This window comes from Aulonocara sp. 'chitande type north' Nkhata Bay, linkage group LG11 (genome assembly GCF_057382095.1).
Source record: "Aulonocara sp. 'chitande type north' Nkhata Bay isolate Kocher_YH1m ecotype deep benthic linkage group LG11, A_spYH_male_GT1.1, whole genome shotgun sequence".
NCBI lineage: Eukaryota > Metazoa > Chordata > Actinopteri > Cichliformes > Cichlidae > Aulonocara > Aulonocara sp. 'chitande type north' Nkhata Bay.
The window spans coordinates 3,375,721-3,402,067 of record NC_141354.1 but is presented as its reverse complement, the minus strand read 5'-3'; the positions used below and the strand labels follow the sequence as shown (position 1 = coordinate 3,402,067).

Below are 26,347 nucleotides of genomic sequence, written 5' to 3'. Positions count from 1 at the left end.
TGATATTATGAGAACGAAGCCTGTATTGGTTGTTTTCCACATATAAACACACAGATAAGAGGGAACCAGCCCAAGGAGAGATTTATAAAGACCAACCAATGGGAAGGTCTGTGGATATACAGAGACGGACATTTAGCAGCAGCATACAAAGATGTACACGATTCCTATAGCCAGTAATGACACGTGAAGCACAACGGTGGACGGTATCAGATTTCTTTAGATAGGGTGCAGGTGCATTCATAAAAAGCACGTCACCGTAATCCAATACAGGTAAAAAGAAAGAAAAAACTTGCATGAATCTAGTGTTTTCTCACTTGGAGGGAGAAACAGGATCGATTTCTAAAAAAGTCGCTTAGTTTAAACTTGGACACAAGCCTTTGAATGTGAGTTTTAACATGATAAATTCTGATCTATAACGGTCCCTGGATACTCGTAAGAACATTTCAATTTCAGTTCCTTGAATGGTTTTAATCTTAGGAGACGTAGCTAGCAGCTCTTTGCCATTTGAGAATAACATGAACTGGGATTTCTCTGCATTTAACACCAACTTAAGTTGAGTTCAAGGACTGAACGACATCAGAGGCAGACTGCAGAAATTGCAGGGTTTGTGCTACTGAAGGAGATGAACAAGAGATAATTTATCATCTGCATAAAGATGGAATGCAGCATTTGATAAGTTATCTCAAAGGTTGTTTATGTAAAGAGAAAAAAGCAACGGTCCTGGTACAGAGCCCTGAGGAACTCCTTTGGATAGTGGGGGGAAAGAGGAAGAAGACCCAGCATGGACACAGTGTGTTCTTGCTGACAAGTAATTTGATAACCAGCTTACAGCATTTACAGATAGACCAACATTGTTTAGTCTGTTGACTAAAACAGCCCATTACATCAATGATGTCATTAACCACTTTAATGCAGCGGTTATTGTGCTGTGTTGTTGTCTGAATCTCCACTGATGTTGGGAAAGAACTGAATTTTTGTCCAAACAGGTCTTTTAATATTAATAAGCTTTTCTAGAACTTTTGCAAAAACAGAGGATTTAGATATGGACCTGTAGTTATTTCAACAAAGGCAGATTTCTACTGTCTGAGAGGCTAAGATTAAAAATGTAAGTTGGTGGTTCAGCTATGAAATCTGCAGCCAACTTAAGAAGAGGATCAAGTTGATCTGGTCCTGCAGATTGATTTAGCTCCAACAGATTCAAAGCCCTGTGGAGGCTTGGACCACAGATTCAGTCTGGTTGGCTGCACCACAGCCGCCTGTTGATTAAGCTGCTTCACATGCAGTTCAATATGTCACAGTTCTCATTTTTCAAAGACTGGCATCTCATCATGTCCCCATAGGAAGATTTCATTATTTTCCATCTTTAGGATCCTTCAGATGTCTAGTAGTTTTTGAAAAGTAAAACTCTGATTTTGTTGTTTTTTGTTGCCGTCCCGTTCAGCACTGTAGCATCAGAATTATTGACTGAAGGCCAAGAAAAATGTCCCACAGATTTATGTTCCCAAGTGGATCATTACAGCTTTGCTATACTGGTCCACTCGATTGAGCTTTATAATTTCATTTATTTATTTTTAACTTTTAAGTTATTACAGTCAGAACAGACGTGACTGGGGTTAGGAAAGGGAAAGACGTAGACAAGAGAAGTTTGAGAAAAGGAGAGGGAAAGAAAAACAGGGGAAGCAGGACAGTGAGAAAAGACGATCTGCAGGATCACCTGCTGGGAAAAAAGAAAACAAGCAAAAGGAGAACGACTGTTTTTCTGCATGACAATGAAAAAGATGCTGCGACAAAGAAACAAATCTGTCAGGAATTAAATTGTAATTTAAACTGCGCAGACTGTCCGATTGCTGTTGTTTTGCTTTTTAAACTTTAGTGGTCCTGTAGGGGCATGTTGGGGGGATTCTACCTCACTAAAAAGCTGAAGCATGCACACTGACTGTGCTCTAACCCTAAAAGCCTTAAAGACCGAGGAGTCCTAGCTGTCAGTACTTCACCTCGTGCCCGCTGAGCATTTCTGATGAAACCTGAAACCCAGCAGAAGTAGGGCCACATAAATAAAGCAAATACTGACCTTTTCACCGGCACTGTTAAACTGCGCTGCTGTTATTTGAGTCGCACCTGAACCAGTTGGCAGCAGTAAAGTCAAAACGGGAAACTCTTTCCTGTCAGGATGTACTTTTATTCTGAAGGAGTCTGAAAGTTGGAAGCATTCCAACACAAGGAGTAATCAAACCTTGCTGGGAGAAAGAAAGGCGGGAAACAAAGAGCTTTGGGTGGATTGTGGGACGGCGAGCAACAGAATTTAAACTGGATTAGTTAGACATCAGTCAAAGAGGGCCGTTACCAGCTACACCTCCATGGATACTTCCTGATGCCACAGTAGATTTCACATTATTGGAAAAGAAGAATTTCATTGACCAGTTTATAATTATGTTCAAATATATACAAACACAGCTGGTCAAACTGGTGTAGCTGTGGTCCCGGAGTTTACGGTTGAAATAGGCAAAAGGATTAATGATGGACTTTCAGTATACACCGGAGAAATGCTCACAATACTGTAAGCTTTCAGTGGGTAGCAGGCATGAGCCCATTACATGCAGTCATTCGTTCAGATTCAAGCTCATCGTTGGTCCGTCTACAGTCACTCAGACGGTGGAGCAGAGATTCAGCAAACACGTTTCAGAGCACACATGATGCAACTTACAGGTGTGTTTATGGATTCCGGCGCACTGTGGACTCAGGAAATAAGTAAGGGCACAAAACATGGGGTGGTTGACATGGCTGTTAGCTTTGGCCAGGCAGAGATAAAGAGTATGGTCAGGCAAGAGGTGAGGAAAAGATGGCAAAGACAGTGGGAGGAAGAAAGGAAGAGACGATGGCTGTGTAGAATTCAAAGGAGGATGGGAGCCACAGGACGGAGTAGGAGAGAGGAGGTGGTCGTATCAAGAATGAGATTTGGACATACTGGTTTGACCACTACACTACTCATGATGGGGAAACATAATACGGGGAGTGTGACTACTGTGGAGAGGAGGAAACATGCTCAGTAACATAAACATCAAATAGGACCTTTGTGATCAAAGGTCATCAGGCCTTATTTCAGTTTTAAAGAGAGGGGAAGCTGTTTGGATTTGAGACCCAGACCACACTCCACACCAGTTGGTGGCGGTAATGCACCATTCAGCTGTTTGCCAGCTGCCAATAAAAATCTAAAATCAAGAACAAGTCGGAAGCGTTATTGTGGTCGTGAGTGGAGGCTGCGGAGCGCGGACTCGTTGCCGTGCCTCGTCTACAGGTAAGCCCGAGCTCGGCAGCAGGACGCTGACCGTGAAGCGGCTCTGCCCGCTGTTGGCGCAGACTCTGTAACAGCCCGCGTGTTTGTTTCACGGGGATGGTGTTGGGCATCGTCCACCTGCCAAAGTACGCTCGTTCACACTTTCCACTGTGACCTGTCGTCGGGTTGTTTGGAAATGTCAGCAGCGTGCCACAGTTCTGCTGACATGTTTACGCGGCGCGTAAACCTTCTTGCGCGTCTACACTAGACTGTGCGGCAGCGTCTGTAGACTCGCGCACGCACACATTGCGCGTGGGTGGCTGTAGCTCAGGTGGCAGAACTGGTTCGAGCCTAGTCTGCATGCGAGATACTGACCCGTGTTCGTCTCCGATGCATCCACGGGATGTGTGCAGATGTTAGTTAGCTAAGCCACCTGTGCTGGTGTGACTGCACAAGTTACGTGAAGCGCTTTGATTGCTCAACACGGTGTAGAAACGCGCCTGCTGTGGAACTTTCTGCACGTCGTTCCTCTGGTCCGGTAACATCTGGGTTCATGTCTGTCAGCTGCAATATTAAAAAAACCAAAGGGCAGTTATGCTCACATCTGTGCTGAAACATGATTAAAAAAATTCAGATGAGTTTTAATAAAATGTTAACATGACGTCACATCATGACATCACATTGTTTACAGTTTTTAAAGCAGTTTGAGATGAAACTGATGAGAGAAAATGTGCTGAAAGTTTCACGTCAACTGTTAAGGATGATTTTATATGAATATGATGCAATCAGACTCTGCAACGTGTGCACGCGCATACGCGTGTGTGAGTCTGATCGTCACTGAAGGAGAGGCGCGTGCCCGAAGCTTACATTTACGCGTCAGATAAGAGGCGGCTGGCTTCACCACATCTCACAAATGACAGCTCACTGATCCACTGAGGATAAAGGCGACACACCAAGGACAGAAAATTGGAATTCTTTCCTTTATTTCTGCTCTTTTAAGTATCAACTACACAAAAAGCCTCCTGCCAGGCTGCAGGGCTCTTTGTGTGAAGGTGGGCGGTTGGACAGACTGCTGACAGACTGACAGGGTGGAGGGTGACAGAGTGAGAGGCCTGATAAACCAACTGTCGGCTATATCTTTACCAGCTATCGGCTATCAGCTACACTCAGGTCGGGGCTGGAAATAAAAATCTTCCAAACATTTTACCAGCCGCTAGTTTCTGTGTGTAACATTTGGCCAGAACAACCAAACCTTATGAATTGTATCATTTATTCTTAAATGGCCTGTATTTATCTAGCGCCCTAAGGACCCCAAAGCGCTTTACACATCCACACACACACACACTGGTGATGGCAGCTACATCGTAGCCACAGTCACCCTGGGGCGCACTGACAGAGGCGAGGCTGCCGGACACTGGCGCCACCGGGCCCTCTGACCACCACCAGCAGGCAACGGGTGAAGTGTCTTGCCCAAGGACACAACGACCGAGACTGTCCAAGCCGGGGCTCGAACCGGCAACCTTCCGACTACAAGGCGAACTCCCAACTCTTGAGCCACGATCGCCCAACTAACTAATTAATTAACTCTGTTACATTTCTGTACAGTACATTTTTTCTTACAGTGTATCATACATGTGTACCTGCACACACTGATGTAACACAGTATGAACACCGTAACTTAATTTAAACCTGACACGGTGGCTTGTGCGTTGTTTTAAATTTACACGCCACTTCATAAATTTACCCACATTTGGCCAGTGGTGGGTCCTAATTTCCACCCCAGCTCAGGTCCATCAGTATGTTTCACAGCTTGTCTATCCTACAGTCTGTTTGCCATGAAGCAGAGGTTCAGCTTTAGTCTCTAATATTGAATTAAACATATAGGATTGTTAGCTCACATGAGCAGGTGTTTCACTTCCCCTCAGAATCTCACAACAGAGCAGAGTTAAGAGGTCTGGAGATGGATGGTTAATCCAGTCATTCTAATGTTAAACCTTTAAGTTCGGTTCTTCATTTCACGTTCACCATGGTGGCGTAAAAACCCCAAAACAAACGTGTGTCCAAAAACCGGACGAGCATATTCACTCTATTCACTCTTCTTGATTTCATTTGTGTTTGCAGTTGGCCAATGAGAACAGTCGCTGTCCTTGGAGGAGGGATTGGGGGTTTGGCTGCATCCTACTACCTGTGCAAGAGCCCCCAGGTTACCAAGGTAACACATGCTTTGTTTGATTAGGAGAAAAAAGCTGGGAACAAAAACCCTCCATGTATGAAGCAAGTTTCTCGAGCACCCTTATTACATCTGGCAGATGTTAGAAACACCCTGTGACAGTGAGCTGAAAACCTGCTTGTTACTGGTTGAAGTTCATTATTGTCGCGCTGTTTGAAAAGCGCGCTTGAAAGGGAGTCAGCGGATCCCACGTGCTGCAGTGTAAGTACAGGAACAAAGGCAGGTGGTGTTTCCCCCACACTAGCTTCTTTTACTGGCTCCCTGTTTAGTCCAGAGTTGGATTTGAAACCCTACCCCTCATTTTTCTAACCCTCATCAAACCAGGAAGTGAAACCTCGAGATGTGGTTAGGAATTCCATTGGTAAAATGTCCTCCGCTAAGACGGGCAGGAAGTCCTGTGTGCTCAGTTCTGTTCACTTTTATTTAACACTTATCTCAGGACACTTTATATAAGAAGGCTGTTTCACATCAGTGCGCTGACCTCACTGCTAGCTAGAGCGAATGACCCAACTTTGTGTTGCGCTGAGCGCGCTGCTCTGCGGCTGCTCTGCGGCTGCTCTGCGTGTACGAGATGCTCCTTCATTTCAAAAAATTGTGTCCCTCGTTGTATCCACTACGAGGGTCTGTGTCGTTTTATATCCAAATGTTTAATAAAACATGTATCACTCATTCATCAGCACTAAAGCTCTGAAACTGTCCCGACTAGTGAAGAGTGTGTCGTTTCCACAATAGTCCCCCGAGGTCCACGGAGCCGTTGAAAGGACTCTGGAGGTCCCTGTATGTGGAAAAGTTGACCAAACTTGGACGTGTGCAGAACGTTCATGTGTTCTGCAGGCTTTGCTTCTATTGGTCGCGGGAAAGTGCATCGCCACGCACCGTGGTCGATGCACGAGTATATCACGCTCCACATCTGTGCTTGTGATGCTCTTTCCTCGGCGCAGCAGGAAACTTAATGTGCGGCGAAACCTGTAGACACGAGTGGGTTTCAGGGCTGCGTCCAGTGTGAAAGGATGTAGTGATTAAAGGACTTCCTGTGCAGGTGCAGGGCTTTATGTCCTCCAGGAACATCTAAAACATGAGAGATGCAAATGAAGATTCAGGAAGGTCACTAAGATGTTTATATGAAATGTTGTGCCTCTTACCTCCGTTTCACTTGTCTTTCATTTCTTGGCCTTTGCTGCGCACATCTTGAGAGGATTTAAACCTAAATATCCAAACAGGTCATCCTTCTAGAGGCAAGCAGTCGTTTTGGAGGTTGGCTGTGGTCCACTCGGAGATCAGATGGAGCAGTGTTTGAACATGGACCCAGAGGGATTCGACCTGCAGGGGCGGTGGGCTCCAACACGCTCAATATGGTGAGTTCATATCATAACAGCAACACTGAGACCAAATCACAGCAACTGTTGATAAGAGCTGACCTGACCACGACAGACTGAAACCTGGACGTGTGTGTGTGTGTGTGTCTGTGTGTCTGTCTGTGTGTGTGTGTGTGTGTCTGTGTGTCTGTCTGTGTGTGTGTGTGTGTGTGTGTGTGTGTGTGTGTGTGTGTGTGTGTGTGTGTGCGCAGGTGGATGATTTGGGTCTTGGAGAGGAGCTCCTGCCGGTCAGCTACAGCCACGTTGCCTCCAGAAACAGATACCTGTATGTTAATGGTCAGCTGCACAAGATGCCGTCAGGAATCAGGTGAGTGTTTACAAACATTTGAATCAACCAAACATTGATTTTGCATTATGTGCTGCTGAATGTCGACCGGCTGTTTAAATATACATATATTTCAAATGAAATCACGAAGCGTAACCTGTAACTTTCCGTCTTCCTCTCCGTCTCCTTGTGCATTTTTCCTTCAGTGGGATTGTGCGGACAGTCCCGCCGTTCTCTCAGCCGCTGCTGCTGAGCGTCGCTGCTGAGATCCTGGTGAATAAAACCAAGAACGACGACGAGTCAGTCCATTCGTTCGTTTCGAGGAGGCTAGGAAAGGAGGTGAGCAGAACTTTGTGTCAGTAAACAAGCCCCACACACAGTCGCTTCAATAAACCTGTGGTAACATGGCAAAAACAGAGATGCAACAGGAGCCACAAATCAAACGGCATCATTGAAAGCAAGTTACTGACCTAACACCAGCTAACGGGGCGACCGTGGCTCAGGGGGTTGGGAATCGCATCTGTAACCGGAAGGTCGCCGGTTCGATCCCTGGGCTCTCTGTCCTGGTCGTTGTGTCCTTGGGCAAGACACTTTACCCGACTTGCCTACTGGTGTTGGCCAGAGGGGCCGATGGCGCGATATGGCAGCCTGGCTTCTGTCAGTCCAGGGCAGCTGTGGCTACACCTGTAGCTGCCTCCACCAGTGTGTGAATGTGAGAGTGAATGAATAGTGGCATTGTAAAGCGCTTTGAGTGCCTTGAAAAGCGCTATATAAATGCAATCTATTATTATTATTATTATTATTATTATTAAATATAGCAACAAGAAACCCAAACAAAAGTGACCTGATGTCAGTCTCAAAATGTTCAGTCTGGAAAAACTTCGCTGATTTAATAACTTCAATAAGACTCCTTTCATCAGCAATATACTTACATGTTATCAAACCCAGACAAATGTTTTTCAGTTGCACTTTTGCTTTTGCAAAGGCCCACAAAAAAACTCCTTACTAAAAGAAACAAAACCGCAGCAGCCGTTCAGTTAAAGTGGAAACTCCCGTGTGCTTGCCTGATCATGCACCCCAGTCGTTATTCAGATTAGAGCTGCTTGAACATTCAACCCAGTGACCCCTGTAGGCAGATCTAAAGGTTCTGAAGCAAAGAGCTGACGCGTGACCAGGAGGCCGGCAAAAACTCAGACTGAACCAAAGTCTGAATGAGCAGGTGTAGATACCTGACAGCTGTTTATCTCATTCTTTATGAGGGAGGTGACACACTCATGATGCAGCGAGGATTATCATTTGGAAACACGAGTGTATTTAGTAAGGAAGACGTGAAGCTAGTCTCTAACAGTAATTACATAAGATTCACTTAACTAAACAGGTAACGTGTGTGTGTGTGTGTGTGTGTGTGTGTGTGTGTGTGTGTGTGTGTGTGTGTGTGTGTGTGTGTGTGTGTGTGTGTGTGTGTGTGTGTGTGTGTGTGTGTGTGTGTGTGTGTGTGTAGTTAGCAGACATAGCTGTGGACAGCTTGTGTCGGGGTGTATTTGCAGGGGACTGCAGGAAGTTGAGTGTGCGCTCTTGTTTTCCTGTCCTCTACAACGCAGAGCAGCACAGAGGTTCCATCGTCCTGGGAATGCTGCTGGGCTCAGGTACACTCCAACACTTCCACTCTGACCATTTACCTGCACTGCACTTCCAGTTGATCTTAAAATCACTCCCAGGACTTTCTGACGTGTTTGTCAGGATTAAACGTCTGTGTTTAGCCTCATAAAATCAAATAATTGATTTGAGCTCTGGTTCTATACGCTGGCTCTTCGTGGCTATTTTTCTGCCTGCATTGATGCTAACAGATGGTTGTTGTGTGCTGTCATCATTTGTTTGGATTCAGCGTTTTCAGGCTGTCTCACTTTCCTCTGTGCTACCAGTGAAGTGTGCTGTCTTTATTGCAGGACTAAGGTTGTATGTTTGAAACCTGCAGGTGAGGCTCAGGTGATTACCCGCGGCCCTCTGGCTAAAAGATCTAAGAAGGAGTCGTGGGCACAGTGGTCGTTGAAGAGGGGCATGCAGTCGTTTCCAGAAGCCATTGCAGAGAACCTACAACAGAGTGGGAGAGTGCAACTTCACAAAGAGGCTGTTGTTAAGCAGATTGATCCTTCAGCCTCTGGTTGGCAGGTTAGTGCGGAGGTTAAAGACGTTTAACTAAACCTTAGGTGGTTTGCAGTGGTGTGTTATGTTGGTACCATCATATCAGACATGGTAGTGTCGGGGATGGCAGTTTGTTTGCTTCTTGCAAGGTTTCACATTTCCTGAATGTGTAATGTTCTGATTCCCTCGCCTGCTAGCACGAGGAAGTAACGACCGTAAGAAAGAAGGATGTGAACTTGGACTGTGCTGCCATGAGGTTTTGTAAGGGAGCTCAGATCAATCTCTTCTTATCTCTGCATCACCAGCAGGTTGAACATCAGGGTAGTAATGTTGTTATTTGGTCTACACAAGTTAACTGTGTCTACGTGTCTGTCTGCGTGTGTCTGTCTGCGTGTGTCTGTCTGCGTGTGTCTGTCTGCGTGTGTCTGTCTGCGTGTGTCTGCAGGTCCGTTTGGAGGATGGAGTCCTATCAGCCGACCACATCATCTCTGCACTGCCTGCTAAAGGCAAGTATGATTGTAAAGCACTGATGGTGCAACAGCAGCTTCACTCTGAGCTTCCCTGAACAGCTGTAAGGGATTTCCACTGCTTTGTGTAACATCATCCTTTCTCTCACTACCCACAGCTTGTGACAGTGGGTAAAATCATTTCCTACGTGTATTTCTAAAGGTGCTCTTGAAATTGTTGCTCTGTGGGACCAGCACTCCGACACAGGAAGTCTAGATTGGCCGTCAGCTTAAAAAGTCCTATTTCTGCTCTTCGGTTCTTCCTCAGTAGCCGCTGCAAAACTTAGGTGCAGCCGACGGGTGAGGGAACTCGACCAGTTCAGACTGCCGCTCTCCTCCAGGTGTCTACCCCGCTCGCTTTGACCACAACCGGGGTCCCGAGCAGCCTCGCAGAAACGTCAGCGACAGCGCCGCTGTAGATCGCTGCTCTTGCAGTACGACTAGGTTTAGTTTAGTGGCTCGGGAAGCTGACCCACTAGGGTCTGTTAACTGGAGACTGGAGTGACCTGTAAGAGCTATTTATACAAATGTAGTTCAATACTCATTGTTAGCTTTGTTTTACAAAGGGTTAAAAGGGAATGTCCACAATTTAGACCTTTTGAATGCAAATATCTTATTAAAGCATTTTAAAAAGATCAAAAGCTGAATCAAATGGTAAGAATCACAGAAGCAACCAGTGACATGATTGAAATCATACTTATTTAACGAGCTTGCTGTGAACTAATGCGGACTTTGTTCTGACCTCTGGGAGGTAGAAGAAGAGGACACGCCACATCTATGTGGATGTAGTCTGTCGGCGAGGAGTCGAGCGCTTGGAAGTAGTTTTGTAGACACAAACAGAAGGAATCCAAATCCTCCTGAATTTCTACGCTAACATGGAAAAATCACAAATCCACTCACACGTCCACAGTGCTGGGCGGTGCTTGTTATAAACGCTGGCATCTCTTTCTGGACACCCAATCACTGTTGTTGCCCAACATCCAGCCGCACCGTTCGCGTGGGTCAGAGCTAAGCTTTAAACTTCAAAGTAACTTCATGACATTTTCTTCTTGTTTCATTCTTAGTGTAGAAATCCTGTCACATATGATACACTTCACTTAGTCTCACTCAGATTTATCATCACATCCATTTTAACATCATCTCCTTTGAATTCAAACGCACAAGAATGCTTCCTCTCAGCTTTGATGGTTGAGCTCGCTGGTTTTACATCATGACACGTTGGTAATGACGCACTGTTTCTCAGGCCATCAGTCGCGGCTGAACCCGCTGAGTTAGCACTAAATGGCAGGATGGCTTCCAACTGCTGGTCGATTTTATGAACATTAAGCATTCAAGTTCTCCAGTAAGACGACGGCGACCCCATTTCGAAAACCTGCCTGTGTGACACCAAGTGTTCTGGATCATTTGAAGGATGACATTAAAAGTTTCCTTTTTCGAGCCCTTGTTTCTCTGTTCACAGCTCTTTCTTCAGTGCTGCCCCGCTCCTGCCAACCTCTTACCCAGCAGCTGCAGGACATCTCCTCAGTAACAGTAGCTGTGGTCAATCTGGAGTATGACGGCTCCATCTTGCCTGTAATGGTGAGAATACAGGAGAGCACAAAAAACACTTCTTTGAATTTTGAGATTACCAGATACAAGAAGATTTTCACTGTTGTAAAAACAAACTATATTGAAGCATCGCTTTCATTCTGTGAGCCACTGAAGCCTCCAGTGCAAACACTGACTTCTTTTCTGATTCCTGGAGAAAAGAGCATCAGACAGACTGCACACAAGCTTATTCAAACCTGTGTGCGTCCGTGTGTGTGTGTTGGCAGGGTTTTGGTCACCTCGTCCCGTCATCGGAGGACCGAGGGTTGCTCGGGGTGGTCTATGACTCTGTTCCCTTCCCTCAGCACAACAGACCAGATGGACAGACTACTAGACTGACGGTACAGACGAACAACACCTTGCGTCACTCTCACAGTGTGTTTCTGTGTGTAACAGTTGGTCGATGCAGCCTTGTGGAAGATTTGTTGCCTGCCAGCATCTTCACTGTGGCTCATACTGATTTGTGATCATGGTCGTCTTTTCTTGTTACACTACTTTTTCTTTTCAGACATTTATCTGTTGCTATTACGTCTCACAGCATGACTATTATGTCATTTCTTCTTCGTCTTCTTCTGTTTTACTGGCAGTTGGCAGCACATTTAGAGCAGGTGGTTGTGCTGCCCTCTAGTGGAATAAAATGTAACTGTTACTCACACTGATTGCTTACAGTACTAATCAGGTGGAGCCAGATAGTCTTCCATGGCACAGTGGTTGGGAAACACTGCTCTGATGGATGCATCAGAGATAATCTGGTGTTCAGTATCTTTCCCAGAAACACTTGGACTGGATGCCTGATCACCTGTTTACAAGTATAACTGTGCAGGTTCTCATCCAGCTCATGGTGATCTAAGGAACGTGGAAGATTGACTGGATTCGTTAACTTAGAATGAGAATATGAATTTACATGAACTGTCGCTGTTCATGTACTGCTTTGGAGTATCCTGTGCTAATGGGGGGGGGGGGGGTACTACAGGAAGCACTGAAGCATATCTTCATAGTATTTGAAGAACTCAGCTTTTATAATGACAACAACACTTCCACTCATTTCACATGTGATTATCTGTCATATCTTTTCATCATGTTTCCTAGGTAATGATGGGCGGGGCTTGGTTCGAGGAGGAGTTTGGGGTTCCAGAAGCTGCAACAGCGGAGCGTCTCTTATCAAGAGCCACTGAGGCGGTGCGCTGCCACCTCGGAGTCACTGCGGCACCCAGCTGGAGTCGAGTGATTCTGCACAGGGTATGACCCCACATATTATATAACACACACACACACACACACACACACACACACACACACACACACACACACACACACACACACACACACACGACTGTGCCACACGAGGAGTCAGATGATCTCTCAGTCGGATGTCATCATGGCGGGATCTCTTCCTATTTCTGAAGGACAATAACTTTTTTGCATATCGTCAGACGAACAGATACAAACTGCAGTTTTGAAATAACGATTTCATTTATTAATAGAAAAAGGCCATCCAAACATTCCTGCCTTTGACTGGAGGAAGTCATTCCACCTGAAAACTAATGACTGTTTGTGCCACCATTGGCAGCAAGAACTGCAATCAGCTGTTTGCAGCATAACTGGGATGTCCTGCTAATATGTGCTGGATAGTCTTTGAACCTTTGCGTATGGGTTCATAGCATAGAGGTTCTGTCAGCTGTGGTAGATGTAGCTATACCGAATGGTAGCAACATCAGGGAAAATGAACACAAAAACCTCAAGAAGTACCAAGGACTGAGAGAAGAGCTGGAGAAGATGTGGAGGGTGAAGGTAATAGTGGTCCCAGTGGTAATCGGAGCACTCGGTGCGGTGACTCCCAAGCTAGGCGAGTGGCTCCAGCAGATCCGGGGAACAACATCCCAGATCTGTGTGCATAAGAGCGCAGTCTTAGGAACTGCTGAGATCCTGCACAGGACCCTCCCAGGCCTCTGGTTGAGAGATACCAATACTGCACTTTGAGTTACTTTAACAGAGATAAATTATATTTGATCATCTTTTCAACAGGACTGCATACCTCAGTACTATGAAGGACACTTTCAGAGAGTTGGTGAGTATGAATCCGTTTAAATATTAAACATCAACAAAGTGTGATGACAAATCGTTTAATGCTATTTTGTCTACTTCCCAGAGTCCATGCGTGGCTTCATAAAGAACAATAACCTAGCCCTGTCCTTGACTGGTTCCTGTTACGATGGTGTGTCAGTGAATGATGTCATCTTCAGTGGACGGACAGCTGTGGAGGAGTTGTTGGGAACTGTAGTATGATGAAGCTGGTTGCTATGAATCATGGGATTCATGTGGGCTTGAATCTTCTACCACCTGTAATGCCTTGAATCATCCAGACATATCTGACGTTGTTTGGAAAAAGTGCGCTCACTGATGTCAGCTGCAGCGCTTTGAATCTAAGATGCATCTGAAACTTTATATTTTTGCCTGTGTAACTCAAGATTGTGTTAACACGGCTGAATGTCACCGCGCAGCTGCTTCAGGTTGTGCAGCCTTTGTTCCCATTGTTTTTATTGGATGGTCTGTGGCGACACAGATATGAGAACGTTTCACTGACATGATTTGCAGTTTAAGATCTTTGTTTTTGTTTCATTGCATTTATTTTGAATGTAATTGCTGATAAAGATAAGCTGATGTAACCTGCACATACACCAGTCGAGTTGTTACTGCAGCGCCGTCATAAAGCTCTTCCCTCAAAAATCAGCGTGTGCATCCAGCCTTTAAATTCCTGCCATGACAGTAAGTAACAGCTTTTACTTCTCCCTGTAGATGCTGACAGTTAACCATGTCACATGCTGAGGCCTTTTCATTGAGCCAATGTTATTAATAAAAACATTCAGACGTAGGCCTGTGTTTCTGCGGTTATAAAGTGATTTTCTTTATTTCGTCAGCCCTGAATTGTCATGAGGATCTTTCCCTCTTTAGCTCTTGAGTTGTTGTCTGCAGAGCCTTCTCTCATGGCTTCCAGTTCAATTGTATATTGCACCAAATCATTATTGTAAAGTCCCTCCAATAATTTTCCAAGCCAAAGGGAGACGGAACCACTGCCTCGTCCAAAATAAACTGATCACAATGGCAGTCAGTAGAGATACAATGTAAGCGCATCACGTAAAACAAACATCTTAAAAATATTGGTTTTATTTTAGAAGGAAAACAAAAAGTTATGAGTCCATGGACCGGGTCATGATCTCACAGTCTGGCCTTGAGGCCACACACAAACTGGAAACTATCTGAGGCCCAGTTTCTTCTTCTCTTTGTGTTTCTTGCGAACCACTTCAATGTTGCGGTCCTTCCACATGCTCTTCCTCAGTTTGATGGGACGGCTACCAACGTACTTCCCTGGACAAACAGAGGGAAAGAAGTGTAAGAGTGCCAGGATGGTACCAAATGCCCTGTAACAACAGCTGTAGCGAGAGCCTGTGTGAGACTCACCGTTCATCTCTCTCATGGCTCTCACGTAGTCATTTGGATCCTTGAAGCTCACAAAACCGTAGCCTTTGGTTTTTCCAGTCCGTTTGTCCCTGACCACCTGCTGACACACAGTAATGATTAGAGCAGGGCGATGTGACCCAAAATACTTATCACGATATACATTTGAAAATTTGTGATAACGATATAAGTGACGATATAATTGACACAAAATACTTTACAACTCCTCAACTTTATTAGTGCAAAAAAACCCATCAATGTATTTTCACTGAAACAAGCAGCTGTTATTTATGTGCATTAAAGTTATATAAAAATGTAACAGTGCAAATGCAAGTTCCTGTCTGACAGTTTAACCAAAAGGCTCCAACAATCCATCAAGCGGTGCGGCTTCGTAGCTTAGCAAAGTCGTACTAAAACATTTGACAGATTTTCGAGCGCCGTGTACATAAAATGGTTTCGAGGTCAGTAAACACAACCAGAGTTCATACATAAGGCACACGGGATTATAAGGGGCTCTGTTGATTTTCAGAAAAAGCAAAGGATTGATTTTAAGTGCGCCGTATTTTCCAAACAACGCGGTAATAACGACGGCCCGCTAGCATGCGCTACCAAAAATAGTGCTTTGTTGTGTATCTGACGGACGAAAGCCAAACCAGTTCCACACCAGTGAAGCTGCAGCATTTTTACAAACCAGTTCTGGTTCATGGTTTCACTCAACGATCCGCTTTCGACCTTCTCATTCGCCGCCATGCTTTTTCCGCCATGTGCGTATGAAAATAAAGGCACTGCGCATGCGCGTTTTACCCATATTCTATCGCCATATTTCATTTTCTTATCGTTGCTCAACATTATACCGGTGTTACCGTGAACGGTATGATATGGCCCAGCCCTAGTAATGACTTCATGTTACCCACCAACTGGTGACACGAGACACTTCCACAGAGAAGTTGTATTTTTAACAGTACTTTATACCCAACGCACCCTAATATTTGCTAATTAAATAACATGCCTTTGGGCTGTGGGAGGAAACAGCATACTCCGAGCGAGCAGGTGCAGCCACTCCTTGCACCAACAGCAGGAGTTTGTTGCAGATGACAGTAAAATATTTTGGGGTTCTGCAAACTCCTCGCAGAATCCCAGTCAGAGGTCAAACCAGTGCACCTGCCCTGAAAATCCACTGGTTGCCAGATCAGTGGTTTCCCCTGAGAAAACCTTGAGTTCAGGTTTTTGTTACATTTGAGGCACAAACAACAAACATGAAGGTTTTTACTGCCTCTTGAACAGCGTTCCTTTAATATAAGCTGCCATAAAGGCTCTTTCATGGAGGACGACATGAACCGTTTACAGCTTGAAGCTGAGGAGTCTCCAACTCTGCTTTCATCTGTTACCAGATATTAATAAATCCAGATGGAAGACATTGTTTACCTACAGCGTATGTGTTAAATGTTCAGGGAATTGATACCCTATCCAACTGAATTTGACAGCATATGATTTCATTTGAGTGTCTTGACTAAAATCTAATTTAGCTTCAATCATAATTTAGAAACGTACATTTATGTAGTTTTAGTCGACTAAATGTAGTTGATGAAATCTGAAGCTTACTCAGGTGTTTGTGTTTTTACTGGTCAGAGTAGCTCCACAGTTTACAGAGCTTCTCGTTTTCCTTCACCTGAGGCGTCTCCGCTCGTCTCTTCCTTCCAAGCACTTTGCTGCTTATTTCTCATGAAAATACAACTAAATGTCAGAGGTCACCGCCCACACAGGATTACTTCTGACTGAATCATTTCCATATTCGTCATGTTCTACACAACTTAAATTGTTCTAATTTGATCTCATCTATCCATAACATTTTAATCTTATTTTAAAAGCGTGTCATTCGTTTTTAACTCAGTTATCGTCTTTTTGTTAGGAGAAGAAGAAAAAAGAAAGACGAACAGACAAATGACCCGACCTTAGCTTTGAGGAAAGATGGGTATCTGCTGAAGGCTCTGGCCAGTATGTCATCATTAACCTCGTTACCAAGATCACCACAGAAAATACGGAAGTCATCTGCAACATGGAGACAATTCTGCTGATGTTACACATGAAAAACTAAAATCACCATGGCTACTGAAACACACCTTTTTTTAAATGCATTTACTTTAGCTGCATTCAACTGATGGAAGAACATCACTCAACTGAAAAAACCAACAATGACACTGAGCTGTCTCTGTTCTGTTATTACTGTTAGTGAAGTTGGTGGAGCTGCACCTGATTCCCATTCCAGCAGACTCTGGTCCTCCCAGGTCGTCCCTGCAGCTGTGCGGATACACTTCTTCACCTTCTCCGATTTTGCCCTTTTTTTGTCTTCAGTAGTAGTTTCCACATGCTGACACACACACACACACACACACACACACACACACACACACAAAGTTTAACTTTGGGTAGAAACTGCTGTTGTCAAGCATCATCTGGACAACCAGGACAGTCAGCAGCATTAAAGATGATATATTCTAATAATCTGATATGCTGCTGATGAACCACAGTCAACAAAAATAAAAAAAATCGTTAAGTATTTTACTTTACATTTAATAATATATGAAAGTTTACCTTTTTGAATACAATTATTAAAAAGAAGACATTTACTTTTCCACACTATCCAGTCTGAGACGAGCACTCAGTCATCACTGTTAATGCAGCGGCAGCTCCAGAGGGCCATAACAACAAACTAATGCTGTGCTATGTGGGTAGCTAGCGTTATCGCTAACAGCAAAGCAAAGCATGGTCCTGTTAAAGAACAGCTTGTATCCAGGTGTTTTGAACATTTGTTTTGCTTTGATAATTAGCAAATATTTGACTTCTACTTCTGTAATATTCAAAATATTTTCATTGAAATGTACTCTGATTGTATGCATTTTGATTTTAAATACTTACCTTATAAACATTGTTTTATATTGTTTACCATTCTATGTTAATTGTTTATCATTTGTAACAGCACCTAAAACACTAAAATGTAAACTTAAACAAAAGAAATTCCCAAATCTGTGACAGATACTGATTTACACATTATTTCATATAAATAAATATCTCATTTGTAAATGTGCAAACTCATAAATGTCCCCACATATTGGTTGGGTCACGATGTTAGATGTTGAAGGAAATTAGCTGTAGAATAATATTTATAATTCTATGCCCACAGCACTAAACGTAGAAGTTTTCCATTCACCAGTATTTTAAAAATGCATATAACCCCTGAAACGGCGGCACGTGCAGTGTTACTGCCAGCACGTCGCCTCTACATGGCTTCACAGTCTAAATATTTACGGGCTCTCGCTCCTCGTTACAAAGTAAAGAGCAAAGTGTTTTGCAGAAATCCACCTCAGTTTGGGGGGGTTCAGGCTCCGGCATACTAGGTCCAATCACCGTGCCGCTGTCCTCGCTCTCCTTCTTGCTGAGCAGACCTGCAGCCATCACTGCAGCCTGCTGCTCGGCCACCCGCGCTGCCAGTTCTTCCTGCAACACCCAGATCACAAGGCCTCAGAAACTACAAGTTCTGTACATCTGAAAGAATCCAGCGTAAAACAAATGTGTGCGTCATGCACGGATCAAAATACCATTCGGGCCTGTCTCTGAGCGTGAACTTCATTTCTTTTTAGTCCAACATGGGCAGGAGGAGCAACGTACACAGTTGGTGCTGCCTGGATGATTGACGGTGTTGGTTTGACAGGAAGTGGGGCTACTTGTCGCGTAGGTGGGCCTGACACCATCGAAACCATATCACCAACCTGAAAGAGACAAATTTGGACGAGAGGGTTCGAGGTGGCGCTCGTCCATTTTACATGATCTCAGTAAGACATGAAGCAGTCTGCACACAGACTCGTGTTTGTGAACCTGAGGTGGAGCAGCCATGGGCTGAGATGGTCCCTGAGGCATTGGGCCCTGCAGGGAAGGAGGGAGCATCATGGGTGGAGGTGGAGGAGGTCGTGGCAAAGGAGGTGCTACTGGAGGACCACGCATCATCTGTAGCCTCGGACCACCTGACAACACAGAGTCCAACCCACAATCCATGTTCAGCTGGGACAAACTTCATCTACACTGGTTTATGAAACCATTTCAATGCTTCGCAACACTCTGCAAACCCATCTGACTGGTTTGTGTCTTAGAGTGTTTTCAGCAGATTCCTTTAAACTCCGTCTTCAGCTGGAGTTTGAGTGATCAGCCTGTGCTGTATCAACACCCTGTCCTGAAACATCAAGTCTGCATGTTGTTTGCTCCAAATAAGGCAGATTTCATACACTATATGCTACATGTAATGTTCAGACACACCCACAAGGCAAAAACACCAAGTCTTCAAAAATTACCTGGTCTTTGCAGAATATGTGGAACAAAAGCCGGTCTCATCATGGGAGGAGGAGGTCGTACTGGAGGAACTGACACAGAGAGAGCAGGAGTGAGCGCAGCGTGGCGGCATCTGAAATACTGCTTAAGCCTCTAAACTTTGGTCAGTCATAAATGAATCTTAGCACCACAACATGCATCAAAAACAATCAGAATACTTTATTGATCCCTCGGGGAAATTATTTTGGTTACAGTGCTCCAGTACTTTTTGAGGAAACAGCTGATATCGTTATCCATTCCAGCTACAGCTTTCATCAGCTTTGGTTTCCATCCAAATATTTTGAAACACAAACGCAAGCAGCCGGACCGAACCACGAGCAGCAGATCTAACTGTCAGCGTGCTTCCAGGTGAGGAAGACTTTTACTGGATGGTGACACTCTTGCCATGTGAGCATTTGTCTTTACCTGGTCCCACAAAGGCTTGTGGTGGAGGTCCAACAAAAGTTGCAGCTCTGGCTTCTAATGTCTGCTGGACCTGAGAAAGACCACGGAGTGTGTGAGCGAGAGAGGGTGCTGTTGTTATTAATCACATCGAGACCAATCCTTTTATAACACACAAACCTGTCTGTAGGTGTTGGTTCCTATAATGGGTCGCACCACTGGAACTGTTGGGACAGCCAGAGCTACAGGTACTGCCTCCATGACAGGTGGACTTCCTGATACTGGTACTGGCCCACCGAGAACCTCCTGCTCAAAGCTAGAGAAGCAGAGTGATGTTTGTATTAGATTTCATTTTTGACATTTTTTCCTCCTCCAAACACTCAATTTCGGTCTCATCTGACCACAACACTTTCGCCCAATCGTCCTCTGAGATTGAGACGCTCAGTGCCAAACTTCAAACAGGCCTGTACGGCGGCTTTCCTGAGCAGAGAGACCCTGCGAGCAGGATGCTATGCTCGCAGCTGCTCGGTGATGGTCCTGTAGCCTACTCCTATTCCTTGAGTGTCCACAATCTTCACCCTGACATCCTTGGAAACGTTTTGGTCTTAGCCATGGTGCAGAGTTTGGAATCTGGACAGATTGATTGCGTCTCTGGACGGCTCTCTTTCATGCAGGTAACGAGCCGAGAAGGCTCCTAATGTCAGCTCGTTACCTGCATAAAATACACCTGGGAGGCAGAAATCTTGCTGATTGACAGGGGATCAAATATTTATTTTATTCATCAAAATACTAATTTATTTGTAACTTTTTTGAAATGCATTGTTTAGATTATTGTTGTCTCTCACTGTTCAAATAAACCGACACTAAAATTATACTCTGATCATTTCTTTGTTAGTGAGCAAACTTACAAAATCAGCTGGGGTTCAAATAATGTTTCCCTGACTGCATCTACACAAAGCTGTGGAAATAAACTGGAATAGAAGTCAGGAAACATCCTGCGTGACAGTGAAGAGCAAAGGGAGTAATCTGTGGCTCACAGATAAACTAGTAAAGAGAAAGGGCAGCAGCTCTAAGTGCAAGTACCGTTTTGTTAGGTACAAGTGTTCACCTGCTTTTTAATACAATTATCTACTCAATACATTTAGTTTTGTCGAGACTATCAAGATGACTGCTGATGTTCAAAGCAAACACCGGAATGAGGAAAACTGGAGATTTCACCGAGTTTGAATGTGGCTGGATGCTGATGTCAGCTGGGATTTTCCTGCACAGCTGCCTGAGCGGTTACCTGCACGCTGCACGCATCTGTGTCTCTTCAAACTGGGATCTGTTGCTTGTTAGGCAAATGGGCACCACAGCACTAGTTTAATGTTGTTATTGTGACATTTAAAGTGAAGTGTTTTGACTGAATACTGTCTCAGTGAAGCACCTTGCTAACACAGAAAGGCCAGAGGAACACACTCGTGCATCCTCGCGTCGACATGCAAACAGTCACATGAAAAACCTGCGACGTAATCGGAGAGGTGCTGGTACAGCTCTGCGGTGTGTGCAGTGAGGATGCTTCGTACTCACAGCGCCATCTCAGCCTCCATCTCCTTCAGACGCTCCTCGCCGGACTTGAGCGCCATGCTGTGGGAAAAACAGCCAACATGAGCTCAACGCTACAACAGCTGCATTCAGAAAAGCGCCTCCGTCTGCACACGGCTGGCCGCTGTAAGCCTTACCTTCAGCTGGAGTTTGTACGCTGCCTACGTTCACCGACTGGGCTACAAGCTAACAAGTAATGTTTAGCTCGTTAGGCTCGAGCTAAACCAGCAACGAGCCCGTTTCTGCTGCTGTTCTCAGCCCACTCACTAACCCACCAACCCACTTCCACGCTAACAGTACTAACTAACTAAAGAGGAACGGGATTATGCACTAACAAATACACATTCACGGGCTACTGAGCCACCGTCCTAACGTTCTTCTGCTTTACCTTCTTCTTCGTCTTCTTGATGTTTGTTAGCGATTGACAAACAAAACGGTGCATTAGCGCCACCAACTGGTAGGGCGTGTGAATGACGTCGCTCCAAAAACCGAAACAAACGAGTCTTAAATAACTTTAGGTCAGCTTTCGTTCTTCTAACCCTGCTCTCAGCTTCATAGTGTAGTGCAGCTTGCTCTATGGTTTCCTGTCCGGTACAGCACTCACATTTGTCTGAATCACGTTTGGCTGCTATGAATAATGTTTAAAACTGTGTGATATAAATTGTGATATGACTGTCTCCTCTCTCCTGTTCCTTCCTGTGCTTCTCATTCTCCAGTTTTCCTTTGGCATTTGGAAATCTGGTGTCCTCTCCTTTCTTCGTCTCATGTTTCCTATAAAATAATATCCTATTATATGAACCTGTAGTTTTTAAACAAAGGTCAGACAGAAATCTTGTGTGAGATATAATTACATTTTTTTTAGTTTACTCTCAAAGCTGTTCCAGTTAAATTAAGTCGAAATTAGACTTTTGATTTTTTTAATACAGCACAATAATAAAATAACTAAGTTGCTTAGACTACCCTCCACAAATCCCCAACTTTCTGTGGTGGGAGGGTGTGTGTGTTCCAGTGATCCCAGGGTCTATGTTATCTGATGGGTTCTCATAGGGATGAGTGCCTTGGGTGGGGACTGATCACTGATCCGATGGGTAGTGGGTTGATGGCAAGAGAGGACACTGGACAGACCTGGTGCACCTTAACGTATAGTGAGGGTGTGCTAGGAGCACCTGGCAGAGTTCAGTTGTGCATTTAAGTTCCATTCCTTAATATTTAGAGAATTGGAAGAACTGTTATTTTTGCCACCATTTCATTGTTTTGGGGTCAGGTCTGTCAGTGAGGAACCTTCTTCAATCTATTGGAACGAACCCTAGATCTGGATTTAAATGCAAGCAGGTGAAGAAATTATGGGATATATAAATAAAACTGAACTGAATTGAATCTAATAACTGCTGAACCATCCATTGGAAAAAAACATTAGAAAATTCTAATGTATTGGAGCATCTACTGTCTACTTTATTACACATGTCTGTTCTACTATAAACGACTTATATCAAGTCAAACAAAATAAGGCTCAGAGATGTTTGTCTTTTGTTTTTAAGCTGGGTTTGATAGCTGTAAAAAAAAAGTTGACTGTCACTGGAAACTTCAGTTGCTCACTGGCAGCAGTGGGCAGCGTTTATTGATTTTGCTTATCTTGAACTGCCTGCAGCTCAAACCCATGGAGCTAAAACAGACGCAGTGAAACTTTGGGCCCGAGCCGGGAACAACAGTGCTCCCACATCTTTTGCTCTGGGCTGTTTACCTCCCCCTTCTTTCTTTTTCTCATGCTTCCTTTCAGAGCAGCTTTTTCCTTTTCTCTCTGGTCTTTGAAGTTGTCTTTCTTTCTGTTGTTGATTGCTTACCTTTTATTTTATTTTTGATAATAGTGATTATATGTTTGTGTTTGTCTAAAAACAATAAAAGTTTGATAAAAAAAAAAAAACCCTCTTGTGACATCAGTCCTGCATACGGTTGAATCTCAGGTTAACATTGTGGCAGCAGCAGAGTAAACAGAAGGAACAAAGTCAGGTTTTCCAAAAACTAGTGTGACTGAGTACTGGTGTGATTAAAGCCAAGCTTTGGAAATGCATGCACTTTTTGTCCAGACAGCAGAGGTATATTGTAGTAGCCTCAAGATTCTGTGCAGCTTATATGGATATCAATACAATAAATTCGTTTAAACTGACAGTTATATCATCAGCATTAAACTGGTATTTAAATGAAACATCAGCGCACTTCACACCCTGTTGTAGTGTGAAAAGTACAGAAAGACCTTGATTGGGCTTCTTGTCACTGGTTGACAATGACTGAAAACCCGCTGAAAACTACAAAAATGGCTGTAACCTTGACCTCGCTGAAGTGAAGGTCCGTTAGGAGTCACTGTAAGTTTGAAAGTACACAGACCAGTGTAATGGCGTGAGCCCATCAGAGATCTGGTGGGTATGAAAGGTTCCACGGGTGATCCTCCAGCATGAGTGAGATCCACAAACAGACTGGGCTTTTGATTCAACGTGATCAGTGTGGAAAGTGTTCGTAGGGCTCAATACAAAAAGCAGTTTTCACAGACTTCTACAGGACCGGAAGTCTCTTTGCGGTCTTCTTTTGGTAGAGCGCAGGTTGAAGGCACTTTTGCTTTACCTTCACTTTTCCCACCCTCGTCTGTCTTAATCCGTTTCCACGTGACAAGGCGTCACGAAAGTGGGCGGCCCTGATGGTGCTGCTCAGCCCCCCCGCCGCGACCTTCACCCACATCTCCCGTGTTTGCAGCTCGCTGTCTCGGTGTTCAGCAGCAGGAATCATGCTTCGCGCTGTGCTTTTTCGGAGCCTTCCAACACTAAGACGACTGCCGGTCTGTCACTACTCTGCAGCCGCCATCCCAGCACCCAGCACCCAGCCGGAGGTCCACTACAACAAGGTAGAGTCGCTCCAGCGGTTGTTACTGCGCTGACGAGATGTTGGATGTTAGCCAACTGCGTAATCAACAAGTGCGCGCAGCGTGACAGGAGCGCTATTAAAGCGCTATAAAGTGTATAAACTGCGCGGTGCTGTGCTTCCAGCACTCTGCATGCAGAGCTATGATAGGAGGGACGAGCTGCTCACAGAGCTAACAGTGAAGCAGCAACAGGTCACGCTCAGCTTTCACTTGGAGCTTATATAACTCTGAGCGCTGCGCCACGCTGAGCTCGTGGGATTTCACAACAAGATCATGAAGATTTAATCTATGCACGACAGAAACGGCCAGTATGGGATGATTCTTGTTTCTCCGGTATTTGTTGTGAAAACTCACTCAGCTGAGCTGTGCTCCCTCAGATCCTGCACGCAGTGCTCTGCAGTAACGGAGACCTTCTGCTGCGTGGTGTGCAGTGACTGAGCTCACGGGCAGAGGAGGAGATGGCCAAGACTGAGAAAGCCAAAAGAACTCCTCTTTAAATGTTGTCCTTGTGCTCATGGAGACTCTCTGAAGATCCACGGGTCACGCGTGTTTCTTGTATCAGCATTAGTGATGGGTCGTTCGCGAACGAAATGGCTCTTAGAGCCGGTTCTTTGACGTGAACGACTAGAGCCGGCTCCTTATCGCGAGCCGTCACGTGGGTTTTTTTTTTCTTTCTCTCAGCCTCTCTCTCGCACTTTTTCCCGCTTCACTCTGCACGCGAGCCTTGTGCTTTACGCTGGGCAGAGGGGGGAGGGGCGGTAGTTACACTCAGTAGCACAGGAACAGAGCCAGAGGGAGAGAAAGAGAGGCAGGGACAACAACATTAGAAAGGTATAGTAATCATCCACAACTGTTTTCAGTTGCAGATGATAAAGGATTGAGAAAGTTTATTCATGCAGGTCCATATGACAGAGAATATGCATCTTCTTTTTGTTTTCATATTTTAATTTATATTTAATTGTGTTGTGGTTTGCAGTGTTTTGTGTTGTTTTCACTTTAAATTTGTGAAAGGAAAAAGCTGAAAATTTAAATAGTTAAAAGTTGAAATGTGAATAGTTGATTTTTGTATTATATGATTTATTTATTACATTTTATGTGGAGTGAATAAATAAAAGTATATTTACAGTGGTCCCTAGAGACAAAGCACATACAAACTTCAAATCACGTACGAACTCTGAAGCATGTACAAACTCCAAAACACGTAAAAACACGTACAAACTCCAAAACACGAAAAAACTCCAAAACACGTACAAACTCCGAAGCACGTAAAAACTCAGAAGCATATAAAAACTCAGAAGCACATAAAAACTCAAAACACGTACAAAAGACAACAGAAGTGCTCCAGGATGCTGGGCGCAGTGTTGAGCCTTTGTTATCTTGTGGCTACACAAGCCAGCAAGTACCAACGACCGGATTTGGTGTGTGATAGTAACAGGTAGATGAACTTTTTTTTAAATTATTTGAATATATTTGAGTGCCTGTGTATAAATACACAAACATTACACACATGCTTTCAAGTGTGTAATTTAAGTGATCTAGTAGCTCTGCTTTGGAAGTTCAGTTCATGCTAGAAATGTGTTTTGGAGTTTGTACGTGTTTTGTCTCTAGGGGCCACCGCATATATTTATATATAAACATATATAAATAAAACCACTTTTTTTACGTTAGTAATTCCATTTGTGCATAATTTTATATTATTGTGAATAATAAATTAATTAAAGCAACAAAACAACCTGAAGAGCCGGTTCGGAGCCGAAAGAGCCGGCTCATTTTAGTGAGCCGAACCGAAAGAGCCGGATCTCTAAAAAGAGCCGGAAATCCCATCACTAATCAGCATGGTCCCTGTTACCTGCAGTTTCATAAAAGCCATCTGTTCTCTGATTGGATTGTTACATTTGTGATTGACATGGCATTGACCAATCAGATGAAAGGAAGAAAAATAGGGTCAAACTTCGTACTTGTAACTTGCAGGGTTTTTTGGCAAAGTCCACGCACAAATCTTTTTACACATACGAAACTGATTTACAAGTACACAATATTTATGACCACATTTTGAGCCCATATAGCCAGGGACGTGGTGTGTGTTAACACGGTCACTAAATACAAACCTCCCCACGCTGGACAGCAGATATGCGATACCCCCCCACACCTACTGTCCAGCTGACCATCCCACAGCTGTGAGAGTGTAAAGAACAAGCAGAGTGTTACTGATATGTGGTCAAAGCAGAGGCTTTTTCCTTTGTTGGAATTGTTGA

The 26,347-nt window shown here is 44.3% G+C and overlaps 3 protein-coding genes across 7 annotated transcripts in view; 2 read left to right on the top strand and 1 right to left on the bottom strand.

The window, feature by feature from the left end:
- The first annotated feature begins 3,186 nt into the window (after window positions 1–3,186).
- ppox (protoporphyrinogen oxidase) lies at window positions 3,187–18,022 on the top strand. Of its 2 annotated transcripts, XM_086310217.1 has the most exons (13): window positions 3,187–3,295; window positions 5,396–5,486; window positions 6,725–6,859; window positions 7,072–7,187; window positions 7,352–7,484; window positions 8,647–8,791; window positions 9,121–9,314; window positions 9,733–9,793; window positions 11,253–11,371; window positions 11,608–11,721; window positions 12,470–12,619; window positions 13,406–13,448; window positions 13,530–14,052. In XM_086310217.1, exons 2-13 carry the CDS (start codon window positions 5,403–5,405, stop codon window positions 13,664–13,666), a joined length of 1,431 nt encoding a protein of 476 aa, XP_086166343.1. In that variant the 5' UTR covers window positions 3,187–3,295; window positions 5,396–5,402; the 3' UTR covers window positions 13,667–14,052. The 2 variants fall into 2 exon arrangements, with proteins under 2 accessions (XP_086166343.1, XP_086166345.1); XM_086310219.1 differs by lacking the exons at window positions 13,406–13,448; window positions 13,530–14,052 and adding an exon at window positions 16,746–18,022.
- Window positions 14,530–21,742, bottom strand: rbm42 (RNA binding motif protein 42). 3 transcript variants are annotated; one of them, XM_086310222.1, is made up of 12 exons: window positions 21,319–21,742; window positions 21,167–21,223; window positions 19,778–19,913; window positions 19,622–19,691; window positions 19,180–19,248; window positions 18,710–18,855; window positions 18,433–18,603; window positions 18,197–18,331; window positions 17,061–17,204; window positions 16,788–16,885; window positions 14,840–14,936; window positions 14,530–14,746 (listed from the first exon to the last, which is right to left on the bottom strand). In XM_086310222.1, the coding sequence occupies exons 2-11, from the start codon at window positions 21,220–21,222 to the stop codon at window positions 14,888–14,890; spliced, it is 1,074 nt and encodes a 357-aa protein (XP_086166348.1). In that variant the 5' UTR covers window position 21,223; window positions 21,319–21,742; the 3' UTR covers window positions 14,530–14,746; window positions 14,840–14,887. The 3 variants fall into 3 exon arrangements, with proteins under 3 accessions (XP_086166348.1, XP_086166346.1, XP_086166347.1); XM_086310220.1 differs by having other exon boundaries at window positions 17,087–17,204; window positions 21,319–21,726; XM_086310221.1 differs by having other exon boundaries at window positions 17,087–17,204; window positions 21,570–21,591.
- A 2,113-nt stretch (window positions 21,743–23,855) lies between these two features.
- The window catches only part of LOC147318327 (aldehyde dehydrogenase, mitochondrial-like), a 33,552-nt gene continuing 31,060 nt past the window's right edge, over window positions 23,856–26,347 (top strand). For both annotated transcript variants that reach the window (XM_086310215.1, XM_086310216.1), the window contains exon 1: window positions 23,856–24,074. In XM_086310215.1, coding sequence (XP_086166341.1) covers window positions 23,871–24,074 — 204 coding nt within the window. In that variant the 5' untranslated portion in view covers window positions 23,856–23,870. The remainder of the gene's footprint in view (window positions 24,075–26,347) is intronic.